This window comes from Bos taurus, chromosome X, assembly GCF_002263795.3.
Source record: "Bos taurus isolate L1 Dominette 01449 registration number 42190680 breed Hereford chromosome X, ARS-UCD2.0, whole genome shotgun sequence".
NCBI classification, from domain to species: domain Eukaryota; kingdom Metazoa; phylum Chordata; class Mammalia; order Artiodactyla; family Bovidae; genus Bos; species Bos taurus.
Window position 1 is genome coordinate 57,338,526 of NC_037357.1, and position 22,812 is coordinate 57,361,337.

General features: G+C 35.4%; 1 protein-coding gene and 1 non-coding gene across 2 annotated transcripts in view; both read left to right on the plus strand.

Moving 5' to 3' along the window:
* Positions 1-22,812, plus strand: part of COL4A5 (collagen type IV alpha 5 chain) — a 251,096-nt gene that overhangs the window by 197,134 nt on the left and 31,150 nt on the right. The window contains exons 31-36 of the mRNA XM_002699862.6: positions 4,268-4,435; positions 5,297-5,386; positions 5,848-5,997; positions 7,597-7,695; positions 9,126-9,215; positions 9,742-9,881. Of these exons, the coding sequence (XP_002699908.1) occupies positions 4,268-4,435; positions 5,297-5,386; positions 5,848-5,997; positions 7,597-7,695; positions 9,126-9,215; positions 9,742-9,881 (737 nt within the window). The remainder of the gene's footprint in view (positions 1-4,267; positions 4,436-5,296; positions 5,387-5,847; positions 5,998-7,596; positions 7,696-9,125; positions 9,216-9,741; positions 9,882-22,812) is intronic.
* On the plus strand, positions 18,581-18,791 carry LOC112445280 (small nucleolar RNA U3). Its single transcript, XR_003033641.1, has one exon. It is a non-coding gene; the product is annotated as a small nucleolar RNA U3 (small nucleolar RNA).

Below are 22,812 nucleotides of genomic sequence, written 5' to 3' on the forward strand. Positions count from 1 at the left end.
CAATTAATACCAATCTGAACAAAATAAAAATACATTTATTTGTGTTTTAATGCTTTTTAAAATTTAGCTAATATTGTACAATATTTTATTCATCTAATGTTCTCTCTAATTCATGGATATATAGATATATTTATAAAGTCTATATAGGATGGGCAGGGGGAAAAGTAATGATGCTGAATTTAATCACAGCTCTTTCTTCTGTATATATATTTTGCCATACACCTGAAGATCTGAACTAATATGGTTCAACAAATAAATGAAGTTAACAGCAACTGCCACAAAAATGTATTGAATATATTCTTATTAATATAGAAATATTCTCAAATCACAATTTTTTTACCACTGGATGACTATATTTTGTATTTGATAATATCTATGTATACTCATTTTTAAAGTAAATTTTACATGAATCACCAAAGCAGAATATTGTCTTAGTGCATTTCAAAAATACCATTATTTTTGTTTGTACATCTCAATAACAGGACTATCAGCAAGGCTACTACTAATATCTTGATACACCCGACTTATACTGCATGGCTGAAGTTCTAACTACCTATTTTTAAAATAAAAACCTTATTTAATATACTTGCTGTGTTTCATTTTGTAGTAGAAAACTTACTGCTAAGTATTCTATCTTGTCATTTTTCCAGAGATATATCCTTTTCAGGCTTTTCTTTTGACTCCAGTTTTCTGCTATTATTTAATTAAGCTTTACTATTTGTCACTCTTCTTTCCAAAGCAGACTGTACGGTTTAATGCATGTTTTTAAGTTAAAGATTTGTTGAATATCAATTCCTCATTTGGAATAGGTAAAAATGCCAAAGGACAAGGAGCAGAATGCTTTTCATCTTATGCCCTATAAGGCAATGACACCCCACTCCTGTACTCTTGCCTGGAAAATCCCATGGACAGAGGAACCTGGTAGGTTGCAGTCCATGGGGTCGCTAGGAGTTGGACACGACTGAGAGACTTCACTTTCACTTTTCACTTTCATGCATTGGAGAAGGAAATGGCAACCCACTCCAGTGTTCTTGCCTGGAGAATCCCAGGGATGGGGGAGCCTGGTGGGCTGCCGTCTATGGGGTCGCACAGAGTCGGACACGACTGAAGCGACTTAGCAGTAGCAGCAGCAAGGGAGAAATGGAAGTTGTTGGTTCTTATTATTTGGTCTGGCCAATAGCTGGAAGATAATTGCTTTAGTGAATCTTTTTAGAGGTCAGTTAAATATACTCAATTCCATATTCACAGGTAATACCCCAACCTGAGTCAAATGTGTTGTACACTTGTCCAGTCTCAGGAACACGTGCATGGCTAAATGAGTTCAAACTTATCACCACTAATGTGAATCAAAGAAACAAGGCATTATTCATGTCATTTTCATAGATGAAGGAGAGTACATTGTCATTTTCTAACTTTTTTTGGCTATAAAACCCTTGGACTGTGTGTGTGTGTAACATTTTCACAGATAATGCATGTTTTTGGAATTTTCTTTTTTTTCCATTAACTTGTTCCATTTGGCTGTCCATAAATTAAGAGCATTATACACCTCTAATGCACTTAGGCTCTATAGATATATCCATATAATTCCTGTTATTGTATAAGATTCAGCAGAACTTTTGAATTTATATTGACTTTCTTCATCCTGGATTTTACCCGGATGCCAATTCCTGACAATAGTCATGGAAAAGATCTATGCTGTGAAAAATACAGCATAACATATGTTACTGTTATTACTAATAACAATGAAGAGATCTTAGCCTAGAATATGTAGTTTGTTTCATCATAGACATGCACTAATAATTATTGAGTTCTCTGTACCTAACCTGTAAGGGCTTCCCTGGTGGCTTAGTGGTAAAAAACCCACCTGACAATATGTGGGTTTGATCCCTGGGTTGAGAAGCTCCCCTGGAGGAGGAAATGGCAACCCACTCCAGTATTCTTGCCTGGGAAATCCTATGGACAGAAGAGCCTGGCGGACTGCAGTCCATGGGGTCGCAAGAAACCGGACATGACTTGGGGACTAAACAACAACCTAACCTGTTAGAGTACAAAATCAAGTTTAATTTTATATTTAACTAACCTTTAAGAGCTTAAATTCCGAAATGATCATTCAAAGCAGTATAAAGATCAGAAATAAACAAGAGTGTACTGCTGATCTTCATCAAAAAGTATTTTTCTGAAGTAAATATTTTATTCTATTGGCAAACATATTTATAGTATAGGTTTATGAGCATCTGAGCAAATGCCTAAAACAAGTTTCTTTACTCATTACTAATATGTTAGTAGTGAATCAATATCTAATACATTCTATTTGTAGACTTTTTTTGTTCTAATCTTTACATGGTTAGTTTTGTTTCCTAACCTAATTAATCTTTTTGTAACTTGCTTCTGCTTGGGTGGTTCATCTTGCTCTGAACTGTAACTTCCTGCCTCTTGAACTTCAGGTCTACCAGGTATTGTAGTTCTCACTCAAAGCCATATTTTTCTTTTTTAATATTGAAAATTTATTATATTAGAACAAATAGTAGAAAAAAAATCATCCAAATATAATAGCATCATCATAAAAGGTGCAAAAGATAGCACATGAAAACAGTTCTGAGAAGCTGTAAATAGGATATTTATTTTTCCTTTGATTTATTTTTTGAGCTTTATTGAGGTATAAAAGACATAGACAATTGTAGTATATTTCAAATGTACAATGTGATGACTTGATATATGTATACATTGTGAAAGAATCTTCGCAATCAAGTTCTCACATCCATCACCTTTACATATTTACTGATTTGTGTGTGTGAGAACCCTTAAGTTCTACTATATTAGCAAATTGTAATTACGCAATAATGTTATTAGTGATAGTCACCATGTTATTACATTAGATCCTCCTACCTTATTCATCTGTTTTTTTTTTTTTTCCAAAAGCCATATCTTCAAGCTTTAAACTTGGAAAGCAGCAAGATTTATCCACATTGAAGTCTTTTAATTATTTTGTAGAACTGCTCTCTTAGAGAATATTTAAAAGGACAAAATAGTTACCTTGAAAACTCAGCTATTAAAAACTACTTGGGCTGTAATATAACAATAAACAGTGATCCATGTAGAGCTATAATTGTGTACATTATCAGGTATCTCATCATATTTCATAAATATAAAATATCTCTCCCCTTTAATAGTATTTTTTACTATGAAATGGCAGCATTGGAATCATCACTACTGTGCCAACTAAATGGAAATCTCTAATCTTCAAAGTGAATTTTATCAGTTTAAAGGCATGCTGGTAAAATGACACCAAACAGGTCTTAAAATACCAGCCATCTTGTTCTCTTATAACAATAATTGCTTGTGAATCTTCAACAGTAAAACTGGTCATATTGTTGAAGAAATGCTTGGAATGGTCACCTGTTTCACCCCTAGCTTTCAGTCCATTATGGCACATCCCCATTTACCAGAAGAAGACCAATAACTTTAAGTGACTTAAGAAGTCACATAGCTGATAGGTGTTGGTGTGGGAACTTGTACTATATTTGTAGTGTAATTCCTTTCACTAAACATATTCACTAAACATATTTTAAGTACCTTGTTTTCTGGAGTGTATTTTTGCATATCATAATTTTTCTATAAAATCCTGGCTGAATTACTGAGAAACAAAAGTTAACAACAAAAACTACTAGTAATGTGTTATTAAAACAACACGTTAAAACAAAGCCAAACTAAAGTCAAGAGGGCCCATATAACTGACTTATTTAGTAATTAATTTTTTATGGATTATAGAAATGTATCTTAATAATTCATAATACCTTAGAAAAGTGGAAATCCAAGTGTGGGCAGTGGATCAGTATCAAATCACAGACTGTTTGTTACTGCACTGGAATTAGAAGAAATTGAGAGTAAGCATTTGACTGTATAACTGTATTAATATATTATTTGACGATAATAACCACCATATAGGATTGAATTTTTATGTCTTTTTTATTTCAGTTTTTTGGTATTTTTTATTACATTTTATTAAAAATAGTACATGATTGTAGCAATTAAGAAAAGATTGGTCTTTTTTGAGAAATAATTTCAGAAGTCCATTCTTAGGGAAATATACTTGAAAATCCTAAAGTTTTATTATTAGATTATATTCTGTGCATGATAACAAAAGTATCCCTAACTCACTGTTAGGTTTGTTATATACAGGATTCTATTACCTGTTTGCTAGAAAAATAACCAGATACATCTCTTAAAACTGCTTCAATACTTTTTAATATTGGTTTGTATTAACTAGGCTTGCATGGACTACCAGGAGAGAAGGGGGATCCAGGGCCTCCTGGATTTGATGTTTCAGGACCTCCTGGTGAGAGAGGCAGCCCAGGGATCCCTGGAGCACCAGGTCCTATGGGACCCCCAGGATCACCAGGGCTCCCAGGAAAAGCAGGTGCCTCTGGCTTTCCAGGTAACTTTTTAGCCTTCCCTGCTTTTGGATTCCAGAAATTAGAACTAATATGACTCTGATGTATTATTCTCTTGTACTTTTCTCTATAGACACTATCCTTTAAGGAAATGTATTAAATGTCTCTGATTGTGGGAAACTCACTTTGCTATTTGCATTGCACTTTTTCTCTTTGAGAGCTCCAGCTATATATTGCTGTGTAACAAATGACCCCAAAATTTGATGATTTAAAGCAGCCTTTTAATTTTGCTCAAGATTTTGTGAGTCAGGAATTATTGGATGACTTAGACAGGGTTGTTTATCTCTGATCCACATGGTTCCAGCTGGAGTGGTTGGGATGAAGGATCTACTTCCAACGTGGCACTACTGTGACACCTGAGTGTTCATTGGCTTCTTCACATGGTATCTCATTATCCACAGAAGTACCTCACATTTGCTAGTATCAGGGTAGTTGCTCTTTTTCCAGGGCAGTGGGTTTCCAAAAGAGAGAATCCCCAAAACTGAAATTGAGTGTTCTAAGAGCCCCAGGTGGAAGCTGCAAGAATTCTTATCATCTAGCTTTGGGAGTTATACAGGGACACATAGTCAATGTTAAGGCATAGAGTCATCCCAAATTCAAGGGGAGAAGGGTACACAGAGCTGTGTGTACTGGGAAGTGCAGTTCATTTGGGGACCATATTTAGAGACTAACTACCACAGTGATATAGACAGTAATGGTCACTAAGATTACAATAGTTGGAAAGGGGGAAACCTTATAGTACCTTCCCTCTAACTCAGTAGTTTTCTAGTTGACATCTTTAAACTGATCTTTTATCTTTCCAAGGTCAAAGAAAGGTAAAAAGGTACCTATTGATATTTTTAAAGGTGCCAAAGGTGAAATCGGTATGATGGGACCTCCAGGCCCACCAGGACCTTTGGGAATTCCTGGCAGGAGTGGTGTTCCTGGTCTCAAAGGTAATATTCAGGGTTTGCAGGCAGATTTATGAAAGAAAGAAAATTAAAAATTTTGCTTTACATCAATGCAGAATACTTTTATTTGACTACTTAAAAATGAGCAATGCTTTACTTGTATTTTGTTTCTAGGTGACATGGCATTTAAGTAGTTCCTGTTTTCAGTTTGATGGCATGCTTAGTTGAATACTATGAAATATGATAAGCATTAACTCAAAATAACAACATACAGGAATTTAAATTTTTTTTTACAGTCTGTATTTGTCAGAGAACACCAGGAGAGAGATTGTTGTTTGAGTGTAAAAGTGAGCTCGAGTTATTTGTAAACAATAAATAAGGTGCATGAGTGTTTTGGGTGGTCAGTAGCCTACCCAACTGTGTAACATGTGAATAATCTTTATATGCATTAATCCTGGATGGATGAACCTGATCTGCTGTGTCTTCCCCACACATGTTGGTTTTAGGTGATGATGGTTTGCAGGGTCAGCCAGGACTTCCTGGCCCTGCAGGAGAGAAAGGTAGTAAAGGAGAGCCTGGCCTTCCAGGCCTTCCTGGGCCAATGGATCCAGATCTGCTGGGCTCAAAAGGAGAGAAAGGGGACCCTGGACTACCAGGTGAGTGAATGCATTTATTTGAATTTTTCTCCTGGTGTGTATGAAGTTTAATTTTTATTAGCATGGAAAGTGACTTGTAATCCAGGATTAAGGCAATTAGGTATATCAAATTTTGGTAATGTAAGTTAGTTTTCACTGATTTATACTGTTTCACTGATCAACTTTTGCTTGACTATTTACTTTGTAGTTTATCTATCACAAACTATGAGACTTTAAAATAAACAGTCACTTTCAAGCCTTCCAGAAAGTAGTGTATAGAATATGATCAAGAGAAAATGGATAAATAAACAGAATTACTTGGAAAACAGATTTCAGTGTTTGGAAAATTTCCTGGCCCTTTAAATTCTTTTTCTTAAAAACCAAATGAGGATGAGTGGTACACTGTTGTCCTGCAGATTTTTGATACCCATATCATACTTGATTTTTAAGTACAGTTCACTGTTATTCTAACCTAGAAGAATAAACAAATATTGGACTAAGAACAGCCAAACTCACCCCTGGGGAAGGTTGCTGAAAGTAGGTCTAGGGAACAATTGTATTATTACAGTTATTTTTTTAGAAGCAAATGAGATATGAAGAATAACAGATTTTTAAAATAAAAATCCTTTATTCTTTTTATAAAACTATAACATATTCATAACAAAGCATCAGAAAATACATGAAGTAAAAGTCGCTCAGTTGTGTCTGACTCTTTGCAATCCCATGGATAGTCCATGGGATTCTTCAGGCCAGAATACTGGAGTGGGTAGCCGTTCTTTTCTCCAGGGGGTCTTCCCTACTCAGGGATCGAACTTAGGTCCTCCACATTACAGGCGGATTCTTGAGCAGCTGAACCACCAGGAGAAAAATATGAATAAGCACAAATCAATAAATAAAACACAATCCAATCTGCATAGAATATCCTTTCAAACAACGTAGAATTTTTAAACTATGTTTATTTGCAGATTGAGGTAAGGTTTGTGGCTCTTTCTGTGTTGAAACCATTACTATTGTCAGTCCATGTATGTGTGTGAGTGTGTGTGCAGGTGTGTGTGTGTGTGTGTGTGTGTACATAGATGTTATAAGTTTCCCTGTGAGCAGGGCTTGGTGAGATTTCTCCTCAAACAAGAACTTTAAGACATTACTGTAATTTTGTATATAATCATGAAAGAGGCAAGGCCACCTAATTTTGTATTATTGTTAAAATGAGTTATATTTCTTGATTTACTTCTTGCAAAGCTTCTCTTTCCATTATACCTTCTGCAAAATAGTGTCAGTAAACTGTATTTGCCTTGATATAAGGTTATAAAAGATAGTTATAGAATCTAAGAGATAATGCAGAGACAGCCTGCCCCAATTCCTTCATTTTACAGTGTAAGAAACTGAGGCCCAAAGAGGAAAGTGGCTTAATTATTGAGTGCTCCGAAGTTCTTAATGGTAGCTACATTAAAAAGTGGGAGATTTTAATGAGTCCAGTGCTATTGGTTCATACTATATCAGAATATCACTGGTTCCTATATTTCATTCATATTTCAGAGTATGGATAGCTTGCTTTGCCAAATGGATTTAATGATTAATAATACCAGCCTAACTTGTCTTTCTTATACTCATCCTTGGAAGGTATTCCTGGAGTTGCAGGGCCAAAAGGTTACCAGGGTTTGCCTGGAGACCCAGGGCAACCTGGACTGAGTGGACAACCTGGATTGCCAGGACTAGCAGGTAAGTATGATAAACCACCTGTAGCAGTTGGTGGCTGATCCTGACCCTGGAACAAAGTAATCATGTATTTATCATGTGTAGTGATAATTGAAGCAACTGAGATATGGACCTCCCCTTAACAAAAATGTTGCCATTGGCACAAATGTCAACAGAAAAGACTTGTAGGATATTTTTCTTTACTCAATTTCTTCTTTTTTGTGGCCTCAGAATATACACAGAATCAGAAGTACATCCAAGTAAGGTGCTATATTTTATTTATATACATTGTAGCATATGTAAATTAGACAGTTATCTGTTAGGAGCCTAAAGAATTCACCCTTTTCATTTTTTTAACCTTCAGACAAGTTAATCATTAAACCATGTAAAACAGATGACTACCATTTCTAGTTTTAAAAGTTTCTAGGAGTAAGAATTTCACAACCTTCATTGGTAATGTTTTATAGCATTAATCACTCTTACAATAAATGTGGATTTTTTAATTTCTAATAAAACTTTTTATTGCTGCTGCTTAAACCATTTTTTTTTTTTGGTTGGACCCCTAAACAATAAAGAGTGGCTGGTTACCATCCTCCTAAGAGCCCTTTAGATCAGTTATTCTGCTCTGAACTGTATACTATATTATCTTAATGTAGTTGGAAGAATTATCTCCGTATCTATCTTTCATATACTTTGCATTCTTTCCCAAGTGAGAAGACAGTGTGAAAGAAAAAATAAAAGCAAATAATGTTGAAGGCAACATTGTGATCCTTGGAAAATACCTAGGTGACACCACAGAACTGAAGTATCTAAGCTCTGGGAAGAATGCAAACACAGCAGCCATGACTGAACACAGTAGCCATGACTGTTGGGGGAAGATAGTCCAGTACATCTCCATCAACTCTTACCTAACCCTGGCTTAATGTGCCAAAGGTGTATGTATCATGACAGGTTACCACTTTCCTCTTCTGGTTGCACATGATAAGGCTTTCAATGGGAAAGCTTCTGAATCTTTTTAAAAGACTCTCTTTAAATTGGATTTATCTGTGATAAATATGGTAAGGTAATTATATACATATGACAGATAAGACTTCAAGTGTTTGGAATAGTTTTAGGGCAAGAAACAAGATGTCCTGGTGATAGTTATATGTGTACAACAAATAAGACCAGTTAATTGGAGTAGTTTTAGGGCAAGACACAAGATTCTTGCATTTTTAAATAAATGTGTATTGGGAGCCCTCTATTGCTGTGATTATATTGTAATATGTTCCTAAGGAGATTTCTTGATAATTTTTGCCTATCTTATGTCCAGTTAGATCTGTAGAACTTTATCATATATTAAGATTTGGTCCATTCAGCCTCATGATTTCATTTTAATTACGACCCATTCCAGGAAACCAAGCAACCATAATGTTGCTGACTTGTCTTAATTTTAAACAATTTGACTTTTCTAGGTCCCAAGGGTAACCCTGGTCTCCCTGGAATGCCAGGACTTACAGGACCTCCTGGACTGAAAGGAAACATGGGTGATATGGGTTTTCCAGGTGAGTGATGAAAATCTCCCAGATATTTAGTTCCATTAATGGAAGATGGTTGACTATCTTTGTTATCAGAAAAGAAACTGTTGTTGACAGAGTCAAACTGAGGTGATAACTAAAGTAGTCAGTGGGTAGAGCTCTCTCATTACACGAGTATTTGAAGTGGGAATTAAGAGACAGAACTTTAGAAAGAATTCACAAACTTACATTTTTTTCTCCAACTATACCCCCTTTCAACCCACTCCAGTATTCTTGCCTGGAGAATCCCATGGACACAAGAACCTGGCAGGCTACAGACCATAGGGTCACAAAGAGACTGACATGACTGAAGCGACTTAGCATGAACACATACTCCCTTTCACTTAAACTTCCTTTAAAAATAGGCTTTTATACAATTCTGATTATAAAGCTCTTTATTATATAAATCAGACTTTGTGAAATTCTTTTTAAAAATCTTTTTGTGTGGTCATGTGCATTATATATGTTCTATACAATATTTTGTAAAAGATTGCATGTTATGTGTTTTTAACAGGCCCACAGGGTCCAAAAGGGTCTTTCGGACCTCCTGGAGTTCCTGGACAACCTGGCTCCCCAGGACTACCTGGACAGAAAGGAGAAAAAGGTGATCCTGGTATTTCAGGCATTGGTCTTCCAGGTCTTCCTGGCGCAAAGGTAATCCTACTCAGGTATATGCCTGAGCAGATATGATTTTTCTTTAACACTGTGCTTGCTCCTAATTCTTCCTTAAACTATAGTGTGATATATTATAGTGTGACATGAATCTCTGGGCAAGAAATTCATCCTTTCTCTTTTATATTGTAAGGAGATTTGTTTTTTTTTTTTAATTTTATTTTATTTTTAAACTTTACAATATTGTATTAGTTTTGCCAAATATGGGGAGGGAGGAGGGAGGAGGGTTCAGGATGGGGAACACAGGAGATTTGTTTTAGAGTTTGCAGCCAATCCAAAGAAGGGGGATCTTTCTGATTTCTTTATTTTCTCTCTATCTTGCTCTTTGAGTATGTTTCAATAACTGAAAGGCATATTTCTGCCTAGTTTTGGTTTTCCTTTCCCTTTTAGTGATGGAGTTGTTGGTCTTTGTCCTAATATTATTATCAACTAACTTGAAGAGGCTTACAAGCAAAGTAACTTATAAAATTAATTAAAGTGAAATAGTATTCTTAAATGCATGTATGAAGTGGTTCTCCGAAACAGTTCTACATATCCCTCTATGCCGCTAGTCACTGTGAAAACTTTGGTGTTATTTCTCAAGGGATCAAATTTAGAACTTGTTTAAGAATCACTGAACTTTCAAATATTTGATAACTGCTTAATTCCATGTAAAAGGGTAGTAATTCCTATTTGCAGAAGTATTTTATAACTAACCAAGATGCGTCCATTGTCTATTATATACATTGCAAGTGTCTTCTCACAGTGAATTGTTTGTCTCATAATGGAGAAGGCGATGGCACCCCACTCCAGTACTCTTGCCTGGAAAATTCCATGGATGGAGCAGCCTGGTAGGCTGCAGTCCATGGGATCCCTGAGAGTCAGACATGACTGAGTGACTTCACTTTCACTTTTCACTTGGAGAAGGAAATGGCAACCCACTCCAGTGTTCTTGCCTGAAGAATCCCAGGGGCAGTGGAGCCTGGTGGGCTGCCGTCTATGAGGTCACACAGAGTCAGACACGACTGAAGCGACTTAGCAGCAGCAGCAGCAGTGATGTTCAATCATTCAGTTACAACACAAAACTTGAGAGTATTAGAAAAGTAATTGTGGAATTAGTGAAAGCTCTCACTGAGATAAGAATTCACTGAATAATATTTTTAAGATAATTTCTTGTTAATAGTATGCAAAAGGCTATATTTTGATTGCCTAGTCAACTTATTGCAAGAAGTAATCAAGAGAAATTTCTGCTTATTAATTACAGATTAGCAGTATAGAGCTTAAATTTTTCTTTTCTATATGTTGTGTGAGGTGAGGAACTATATATTTTTCCCAAATAAATTATCCGTATAACTTAAAACCATTTGTTACAAACTCCATTCTTTACTCATTGATTTTAAATTTCATTTAAAAATTTTATAGATATGTTTATCCATATTTTTTCTAGACTGAGCGAATTTTAGCATCCATATAATGGAACCAAAATGACCATAACAAATCATCTCTGAAATTATAATAAATTCAGCAGAAAAACATGTTTCAGTTAGCCAGTGTCCACAATGTATTCAACTCTCTAAGTAAGATGCTAACTCTTAGTTTTTCTATGCAGCCTACAAATGTATTTCAATAAGCAAATTCTACACTAAGCTTGGATACTTGCAGAGTTGATAAAACCAGGAAGTCATGTATTTGAAGTATTCTGTTGTTTCTTTAAGATGGTATTATTTTATCTTAAAATGATGACACATTTAAAAAATAAGATCTTACACTCAGTTCTAATAGATGCAGGCAGTCTTTGCTTTGTACAGTCTGACATGCCAAATTTGTTACCACAAATTAGTTAAATGACATCAGTCCACAACAATACAGATCAGGTTTAAGTCACCATGATATATTAGTCTTCAGTCCCTAAACCATTATGTAAAGAACTACTGTGCATCATGATCAGTGAGCAGTCATTTCACTTCTTTCAAATTCTGTCAGTAATTAGTCACTGTGAATCTGTTTTCCCATCATGCATTGACAGCAAAGCAATGTAGGTGTGTTGCCTCTGTCTCTCATTGACAAACCAACTTGAAATTTAACAAAAGTGAATAATCAAAGAGAAAACTGATCAACAGTGATGAAACTGCAGTTTAAAAAAGGAAAGGTAATAACACTGGAAGTGAAATTTATATCTAATGTAGATGTAATTAGAGATGAAATAGCCAACCAAAGAAATGTTTACATTGCCACCATTTTAGAGACTTCAGATGTGCAGCCAAGAAAGCTAGTGAAGACTAAATGATCAACATATGAACTTGACTGTCTTTATATATGTAACTGATGTGAAGAGGATTTTAATGTTATGAGAAAAACTTTTAAAGGTCATAGAATCATGTTTTTCCCATTGATTTTTTAAAATCTTGTTACATGGTTTCATCTTACATTTTCATTTTTGTAGTCCCATACTATTGAGCAAAATGAGGACTTCCTGCCTATTACTGTAAAAGAAGAGTAGAATAAAAGTCTCAGGAACATGATAGTATGATCAGGAGATGTCAAGCATAGAAAAAAAATTCTGTAATTAGTGAGTTGTTAAGAAGTAAGGATAAAGTGGTAAAAGGTCAGATGGTACTTTGTTTTACAAATGACACACTTTATAAGAGAGTGTCCTTGTTAGTCAAAAAGTATAATTAATATAAGTACACTGAAAACCCTGGACAGAGAATTAATAGGCAGAAGCTTGAGTCCTGAGTCTGTCTGAATGACCTTGTAAGTCACTTAATTCTTTTCTATCTTCATTACTTTGTCAGTAAAATAGAAAGAAGAATTATATAACCTATTACACAGAGATATTGTGAGGTTTCAACTAGATTAAAAAACACTTTATAAAGTATTCTATACATAATCTTTGTGAGATGAGAGAGGTGGACTAGATAGTATCTAAGATTTCTATAACTTTTATATTTAATGACTATATTCTTTTAATGTGGCATAATGTTTCTAGCTCCCATTACTCCTTCTTAAAATCCAATCATACTATAGACAGAACAATTCTTGTTATAATCCTAGATAGATTTTTTTGACAAGCAGAAAATCTTAGAAGAAAACATATCCTATGACCTTGGGTTAGGATAATTATATCTTAAACATGGCACCAAACACACAAGCAAACAAAGAAAAAGAAATAAATTGAACCACATTAAAATATTATGCTGCAAATGATAATGTCAAAAAGTGAAAAGACAACCCAGAGAAAGGGAGAAAATATTTGCAAATGATATATCAGACAAGAGATTTGTATCCAGAATTTATTTTTTAGAAAACTCTAATTCAATAAGAAAGTAGACCAATTTTTAAATGGGCAAAGTCAATCAGGCCTAACAGGCTTATACAGAACATGCCACCCCAGTTATTAGAGAAATGCAAATCAAAACTACAGTGAGATATCACTTCACACCAGCCAGAATGGCTATCATCAGAACAGGCCATCTCACAACATCAGAGTATACAGCTTTTTTCAAGTGCACAAGAAACATTCTTCAGAACAGAGCATACATTAGGCCACAAAATAAGTCTTAATAAATTTTAAAACATTGGAACCATACAAAGATCCTTTTCTAATTACATTAGATTGTAAACAGCAAAAGGAAAGCTGGAAAATTCACAAATATGTAGAAATTAAAGGACATACTCTTAACAACCAGTGGGGCAAAGATGAGGACACAAGTGAAATTAGAAAACATCTTGAGACAAATGAAAACACAAAATTCCAAAACTTATACGAGCCAGCAAAAGTAATGTTAACAAGGAAATTTATAGTGTAAATGCTTGCATTAAAGAAGAAAGATCCTAAATCAGAATTTAGCATTACACCTTCAGGAACTAGAAAAAGAACAAACTCAACCCCAAAACTGGTAGAAGGAAGGAAATCATAAAGATTAAAGCAACAATAAATAGAGTAGAGATTAAAAAGAATAGAGAAAATGAATAAAACCAAGAGGTTGTTCTTTCAAAAAGATAAACACAATTGAAAAACATTCAGCTAGACTGGCTAAGAGAGAGAGGACTCACATACTTAAAATTAGAAATGAAAGAGGGCACATCACCACTAAATTTACAGAAATAAAAAAGAGAGTACTGTGAACAAGTGTACAATAGCAAATTGGATAACTTTGAAACAGACAAATTCCTAAAAACATACAATTTACCAAGGCTGCATGATAAAGAATAGATTTTTCTGAATAGACCTATAGTTACTAAAGATTTTAGCTTCCTTGGGTGGTGAAGGATACCATGGGGCCTATTATGTTACAAACGTAGTTCATAATATTTTTCTCTAAGTTGATCACCTTTTCTCTAAATTCATCACCTTAACATGTACTTTGAATCCCGTGTACCATATTTTGGCCTACTCAAGCAACTTTGAGCCATTATTTATCAATTTGTCCCTATTAGCTTAAAATTTCACTACCTGGGAGAGGTAAGTAGCATGCAGACTTGAAGATATTATTTTATACTGCCTTTGCTACATCATTTAGTAAAATGTTAACTACGAGTATCTCTGCATTCACTCTTTAGTATCCCTATCATTAATATTTCCTAACTAAAGAAGAACTTATGTATGGCTTGGTTCATCGTATCTTTAATCTGCAAATATAAATTTAACTGTAAAATTTTAATAATTATGTGGGAACCACAGCTTCCAAATGATTGGACTATTATTGTAATACTCTTCTTGCCATAAAACAAAGTATGGTTTTTATTCTTTCTCATCAAATATTTTCAGCTTATCCTATTTTTTTTCCCTTACTGGCAGTGCTTCTTCAATATTACAATGGAACACAATAACAAAGAGTATTAGCTATTTCACCAACTTTGATGTCTTCTATTTTGTGTATTGGGATCAGCATGATATTTTATTCCAAGTCTTAAGTTATTGCATGGAATGGAAGGGAGATCCTGTTATTAAGAGATAGTAGAGAATGACTATGATCTAAATGCTCTTAGTTTACCAATTTGAATTTTAAAAGCAAAAAAAGTTATCAACCTGACAAGTATTTCTACATGGACTGCCTGTTATACCACACAGTGATCTTGAAAGCAGTTCTAGTTTCAGGCTTGTTAAAAAGCATTCTATTGTATGTTCTTGCCTCCTTTGTCAAAGATAAGGTACCCATTGTTGTGTGAGTTTATCTCTGGGCTTTCTTTCTTCTTCCATTGGTCTATATTTCTGTTTTTGTGCCAGTACCATACTGTTTTGAGGACTGTAGCTTTGTGGTACAATCTGAAGTCAGGAAAGTTGCTTCCTCCAGCTCCATTTTTTCTTTCTCAAGATTGCTTTGACTCTTTGGGGTCTTTTGTGTTTGCATACAAACTTTGAATTTTTTTTGTTTTAGTTCTGTGAAAAATACCATTGTTAGTTTGATAGGGATTGCATTGAATCTGTAGATTACTTGGTTAGTACATTCATCATCACAATATTGATTCTTCCATTCCAAGAACATGGTGTATCTCTCCATCTGTACACCCTCTTCAGTAAGTGGTGCTGGGAAAACTGGGCAACAACATGTAAAAGAATGAAACTAGATCACTTCCTAACATCATATACAAAAATAAACTCAAATTAGATTAAAGACTTAAATGTAAGGCCAGAAACTATAAAGCTCTTAGAGGAAAACAGGCAGTACACTCTATGACATACATCACAGCAAGATCCTCTTTTACCCACCTCCTAGAGTAATGGAAATAAAAATAAACCAATGGGACTTAATTAAACTTAAAAGCTTTTGCACAGCAAAGGAAACAGCAAACAAGATTAAAAGACAACCCTCAGAATGGGAGAAAATAATTGCAATTGAAACAACTGACAAAGGATTAATCTCCAGAATATATAAGCAGCTCATACAGCTCAACATCAGTAAAACAACCCAATCAAAAAATGAGCAGAAGACCTAAACAGACATTTCTCCAAAGAAGACATACAGATGGCTAAAAAAACACTAGAAAAGATGCGCAGCACTGCTCATTATTAGAGAAATACAAATCAAAACTACAATGAAGTGTCACCTCACACCAGTCAGAACGGCCATCATCAAAAAATCTACAAACAATAAGTGCTGGAGAGGGTGTGGAGAAAAGGGAACCCTCTTGCACTGTTGGTGGGAATGTAAAATGATACAGCTACTATGGAGAACAGTATGGAGATTTCCATAACAAAAAAAAACCTAAGAATAGAACCACATGACCCAACAAATCACACTCACTGGGCATATACCCTGAGAAAACTATAATTGAAAGAGACACATGTACTCCAGTGTTCATTGCAACACTATTTACAATAGCTCGGGCATGGAAAAAACCTAGATGTCCATTGACAGATGAATGGATGAAAAAGTTGTGGTACATATATACAATGGAATATTAGCCATAAAAAAACACACATTTGAGTCAGTTCTAATGAGGTAGATGAACCTAGAGCCTGTTATCCAGAGTGAAGTAAGTCAGTAAGAGAAAAATAAATATCGTATATTGATGCATATATATGAAATCTAGTAAGATGGTATTGATAAGCCTATTTACAGAGCAGCAGTGGAGATGCAGACATAGAAAACAGACTTGTGGACACAGTGGGAGGACATGGTGGGATTAATTGAGAGAGTAGCATGGAAACATATACATTACCATATGTAAAACAGATAGGCAGTGGGAATTTGCTATAGTACACAGGGAGCTCGAATCGGGTGCTCTGTGAGGAGAAGGATGGTGTGGGAGGGAGGTTCAAGAGGGAGGGGACATATGTATTATACCTATGGCTGATTCATGTTGATGTATGGCAGAAACCAACACAATATGAAAAGTAATTATCCTCCAGTTAAAAGTTTTAAAAAATGGCTTTCTAGTCTTATAGTGCTACTGTATTTGTTAGTTTCACAATGTTAAATTTGACTCATCAGGGGTGATATATATTCCATTTTCAGTTATATGAAAGCTCCCAACAAACAAAAGTCTAGAACCAGATAGTGTCATTGGCGAGTTCTACCAAAAGTTTAAAGACGAATTAATACCAATCCTTCTCAAACTCTTCCCAAAAATTAGAGGACAAAGGAACATTTCCAAATTAATTTTATGAAGCCAGCATTACCCTGATACCAAAATCACACAAGGAAAAGCCACAAAAGAGAAAATTACACTAGTAAACATAGATGAAAAAATCCTCAATAAAATATTAGTAAACCAAACTCCAATGCATTAAAAGGATCATACACCATTATTGAGAGGAATTTATTCCAGAGTCACAAGGATGGCTCAACTTCTGTAGATCAAGCAATATGATACACTACGTTAACAAAATGAAGGATAAAAATCATATGATCCTCACAATAGATGCAGAAAAGCATTTGAAAAAATGCAACACCCACATATTTAAAAAAAAAAAAAGGCAAAGTAGACATATAGTGAACATACCTCAGCATAATAAAGGTCATACAAGATAAGCCCACAACTAGCATCATTCTCTGGAGAAGGCAATGGCACCACACTCCAGTACTCTTGCCTGGAAAATCCCATGGACGGAGGACCCTGGTGGGCCGCAGTTCATAGGGTTGCTAAGATTTGGACACGACTGAGCGACTTCACTTTCACTTTTCACTTTCATGCATTGGAGAAGGAAATGGCAACCCACTCCAGTGTTCTTGCCTGGAGAATCCCAGGGACGGGGGAGCCTGGTGGGCTGCCGTCTGTGGGGTCACACAGAGTCGGACACGACTGAAGTGACTTAGTAGCAGCAGCAGCAGCAGCAGCAGCATCATTCTCAGTGGTGAAAACTTGAGAACTTTTCCTCTAAGATTAGGAACAAGCAAGGATGCCCACCCTTGCGCTTTTATTCAACATAGCATTGGAAGTCCTAGCCAGAGCAATTAGGCTAGGAAAAGAAGTAAAAAGCAATCAAATAGAAAAGGAAGAAGTAAAACTGTTCCTATTTGCAAGTTACATATTATATATTTAAAAAACAAAAAACTATCAGAATAAACAAATTCAATTTGTAGGACGCCAAATAAATATTTTAAGAATCTGTTGTGTTTCTATACACTAATCAAATTAGCAGAAAGAAAACTTAAGAAAACAATTCCATTTATCACTGCATTAAAAAGAATAAAAGATCTAGGGATAAATTTAACAAAGGGACCTATCCACTGAAAACTGTAAGACATTGATGAAAAAATTGAAGAAGACACAAACAAAAGTAAAGATATTCCATGCTTATGGATTGGAAAAAATAATATTGTTAAAATGTTCATTCTACCAAAGCAATCTATAGATTCACGGCAATCCCTATAAAATTCCAATGACATTTTTCACAAAATAGAACAAATAATCCTAAAATTTGTATGGAATCATAAAAGACCCCAAAATAGCCAAAGATAGCATTAAGTCATGTCCAACTCTTGCAACCCCATGGACTGTAGCCTGCCAGGCTTCTCTGTCCATGGGATTCTCCAGGCAAGAATACTGGGGTGGGTTGCCATTTCCTTTTCCAGGGGATCTTCCCAACCCAGGAATCGAACCCAGGTCTCCAGCATTGCAGGCAGATTCTTTACTGACTGAGCTATGTGGGAAGCCCCCAAAATAGCCAAAGCAATAGAAATGTACAAAACTGGAGGCATCATACTCCCTGATTTGAGACTATATTTCAAACCTATAGTAATCAAAACAGGATGAAAACTATACTTTCAGGGATCATTTCTGTCGTTTGTTACTAGAGAAGTTTCTCTGAATGTGTGGACTACCCAAAACCACAAGGAGGAGGCACAGCAGTCTCTCCTGAATATGAAGCCAGCTGTTGGTGTTGCTCCTGCAACTGCCATTAGTCACTGATGATTGTTCTCTTCCTTTGGGAGAGTAAGAGGGAAAGAACGTTGTCTGAGCTGAAATAAAATAAGCAGTATGGAATTCACACAAAATGGATGCATAGATCAATGGGGCAGAATAGGTGTCCCAGAAATAGACCCAGGCATGTATGGTCAATTAACTTAGAGAAGCCAAGATTATAGAGTGGAGAAGGGACAGTCTCTTCAATAAATGGTGTTGGGAGAATTGGACAGCCACATGCAAAAAAAAAGGAAGAAACTGGAGCATTATCTTACATCATACACAAAAATCAACTCAAAATAGATCAAAGATTTGAACATAAGACCTGAGACCATAAAACTAAAAGAAAACACACATAGTAAACTCCTTGACACTGGTCTTAGCCATGAGCTTTTTAACTGGACACCAAAGCGGAGGCAACAAAAACAAGAAGAAATAAATTAGTGGGATTACATCAAACTAAAATAGTTCTGCACAGGAAAGGAAATCAACAAAATGAAAAGACAAGCTACTAAATGGGAAAAAAATTTCCAAGTCATACATCTGATTAGAGGTTAGTATCCAAAATATATAAAGAACTCAAATAACTCAATAACAAAAAACCAACCTGATTAAATAATGAGCAGAGAATCTGAACAGACATTTTTTCTAAAAAGGCATACATATGGCCAACAAGTACATGTAAAGGTTCTCAGTATCACTAATCATCAGGAAAATGCAAATCAAAGTCATAATGAGATCTCACCTCATACCTTTTTGAATGATTATTATCAAAAAAAAAAAAACAAGTGCTGGCAAAGATGTGGAGAAAAGGAACCCTTGCCTCCTGTTGGTGGGACTGTAAATGCGTGCAGCCACTATGGTAAACACTACCAGGGTTCCTCGTAAAGTTAAAGATAGAACCACACCATGTGATCCAGCAGCGCCCCTTCTGGGTATTTATCCAGAGAATAACTGGAAAAGATATTTGCACTCCTCTGTTCATTGCAGTATTATTTGCAATAGCCACGCTGTGGAAGCAACCTAAATGTCCACCGGCAGATGAATGGATAAAGAAGTAGCGTATAAAAAAGAATGAAATCTTGCTATTTGTGATAACTTAGATGAACCTTGAGGGTATTATCCTAAATGAAATAAGTCAAAGACAAATACCATATGATATCATTTATACGTGGAATATAAAACCAAATAAACAAAAACCAAGTTCATGGGTACAGAGAATATATTGGTGGTTGCTAGAGGCAGGGGTGGGTGGAGGTGGGTGAAATAGATGAAAGGGGTTAACAAGTACAAACTTCTAGCAATAAACTAAGTAAGTGATGGGCATATAATATACAGTATGGTGATTATAGTTACAATTCTATACTGTATATTCAAAATTGTTTAAAACTTTTCATCACAAGAACAAAAGTGATTAGTATTAACTTACCATGATGATCATTTCATAATATATATGAATACTGAATCATTATGTTGTACACCTGAAAGTAATATGTCAATTATATCTAAATTTTAGAAGAATTATATCAAAGCTTGATATTAGAATAAATGTAGATACTTATGGTTTAAGTATATTTAAGTCATGCCTTCATCTCACAAGCTAGTAAAGTAATGCTCAAAATTCTCTAAGCCTGGCTTCAGCAATATGTGAACTGTGAACTTCCAGATGTTCAAGCTGGTTTTAGAAAAGACAGAGGAACCAGAGATCAAATTGCCAACATCTGCTGGATCATCGAAAAAGCAAGAGAGTTCCAGAAAAACATCTACTTCTGCTTTATTGACTATGCCAAAGACTTTGACTGTGTGGATCACAATAAACTGTGGAAAATTCTGAAAGAGATGGGAATACCAGACCACCTGACCTGCCTCTTGAGAAACCTATATGCAGGTCAGGAAGCAACAGTTAGAACTGGACATGGAACAAGAGACTGGTTCCAAATAGGAAAAGGAGTATGTCAAGGCTGTATATTGGCACCCTGCTTATTTAACTTATATGCAGAGTACATCAAGAGAAATGCTGGGCTGGAAGAAGCACAAGCTGGAATCAAGATTGCTGGGAGAAATATCAAGAACCTCAGATATGCAGATGACACTACCCTTATGGCAGAAAGTGAAGAGGAACTAAAAAGCCTCTTGATGAAAGTAAAAGAGGAGAGTGAAAAAGTTGGCTTAAAGCTCAACATTCAGAAAATGAAGATCATGGCATCCAGTCCCATCACTTCATGGCAAATAGATGGGGAAACAGGGGAAACAGTGTCAGACTTTATTTTTGGGGGCTCCAAAATCACTGCAGATGGTGACTGCAGCCATGAAATTAAAAGATGCTTACTCCTTGGAAGGAAAGTTATGACCAACCTAGATAGCATATTCAAAAGCAGAGACATTGCTTTGCCAACAAAGGTTCATCTAGTCAAGGCTATGGTTTTTCCAGTGGTCATGTATGGATGTGAGAGTTGGACTGTGAAGAAAGCTGAGTGCCGAAGAATTGATGCTTTTGAACTGTGGTGTTGGAGAAGACTCTTGAGAGTCCCTTGGACTGCAAGGAGATCCAACCAGTCCATTCTAAAGGAGATCAGTCCTGGGTATTCATTGGAAGGAATGATGCTAACGCTGAAACTCCAATACTTTGGCCATCTCATGCAAAGAGTTGACTCATTGGAAAAGACTCTGATGCTGGGAGGGATTGGAGGCAGGAGGAGAAGGGGACGACAGAGGATGAGATGGCTGGATGGCATCACCGACTCGATGGACGTGAGTTTGAGTAAACTCCGGGAGTTGGTGATGGACAGGGAGGCCTGGTGTGCTGCAGTTCATGGGGTTGCAAAGAGTTGGACACGAGTGAGCAACTGAACTAACTGAACTGAAGTCATGCCTAGCTTTTGCTGAGAATATTACATAGACTAGAATTTTCCCTTCTCAGAATGATTTACAGGATTCTTGGTCAGTTTGTTGATTTTCTGAGTGCTCTCTTCTTTTTCCCATCTTGCATATATTTTTTTGAAACTCATTATTTTTTCTGCAAGTGTATAAATAATAAAAGCTTAGATGAAACTTAAGCAAGAAAATTTTAGTCCTTTTCAGAAGTTTTAGTGAAATATTTCCTTTCTTTTTTACAATTTAGTTGTTTTGAAGGAGTAAGCCATAGAGTGGTAAGAAGAACTGTATTAGGAAACAAGTAGTGGTTGAAACTGCAATATGGGGTTTTTTGTAGAATTTAACATACTTCATTATAAATAATCAAAAGTTTGTCTACTGCCTTGTATGTTTACCACTAGCAGGATAATGTTATTTTCTTCTTATTTTTTAATTTTGATATATAACTATCATTGGTTCATGAATAACAAGAATTATGATACTTTATTCGAAGCTTTTTGTGTAAATACCCAAGATGGAACCAGTTCAATCCAAATTTTAATTGTATACCTATTATGTGTGTAAAAGTGTGCCACATGTTTGATTTATAAGTGTTCAGACAAAAATACATATATTCCAAATGCGAGATTGTTAACTTTTTAAAAAATAGGATGTAAGGAGAAAAGTCATTTATTTAAAAAGCTTTTAACATAATGTGGAAACATTTGAGTCACAAATAGATGATCTTATGCCCCTAGACAAGCAGAAGCACTAAATGAAGAAGGAAATATTCAGTAGGTGATGTTGAATACTTTGTTGGACAGGTCACAGTCCTCATGAGCAGAGCAGGGAACACTGTGGTAGATTTAGTATTATCATATATATTCTCATTGTTATTGGGAAAAATTGTTTTAATTGTGAAAATGGGTATGAATTCTTCTAAGGCTTTATTAGAAGAAAACAATGCAAATATTTGTTGAGCAAAAGTAGCTATATATGAATTCTCTCTGACCACAAAGAAGTTTTCAGTGTAGTTGAAGAGTTAAGACATGCATATGTGAAACCATTATAAACATAATGGAATAAGAACCCACCCTAATTTTTAGGGTTAGCTGTCTTTATCCTGGAAGTTTTCATGGACAAAATGGGGATTTGAGATGTCTAGTGAAGAATTCATAGACCTCTTCATGTGAAGATGAAATTTTTCTTTTACAATAGAACCTACTGT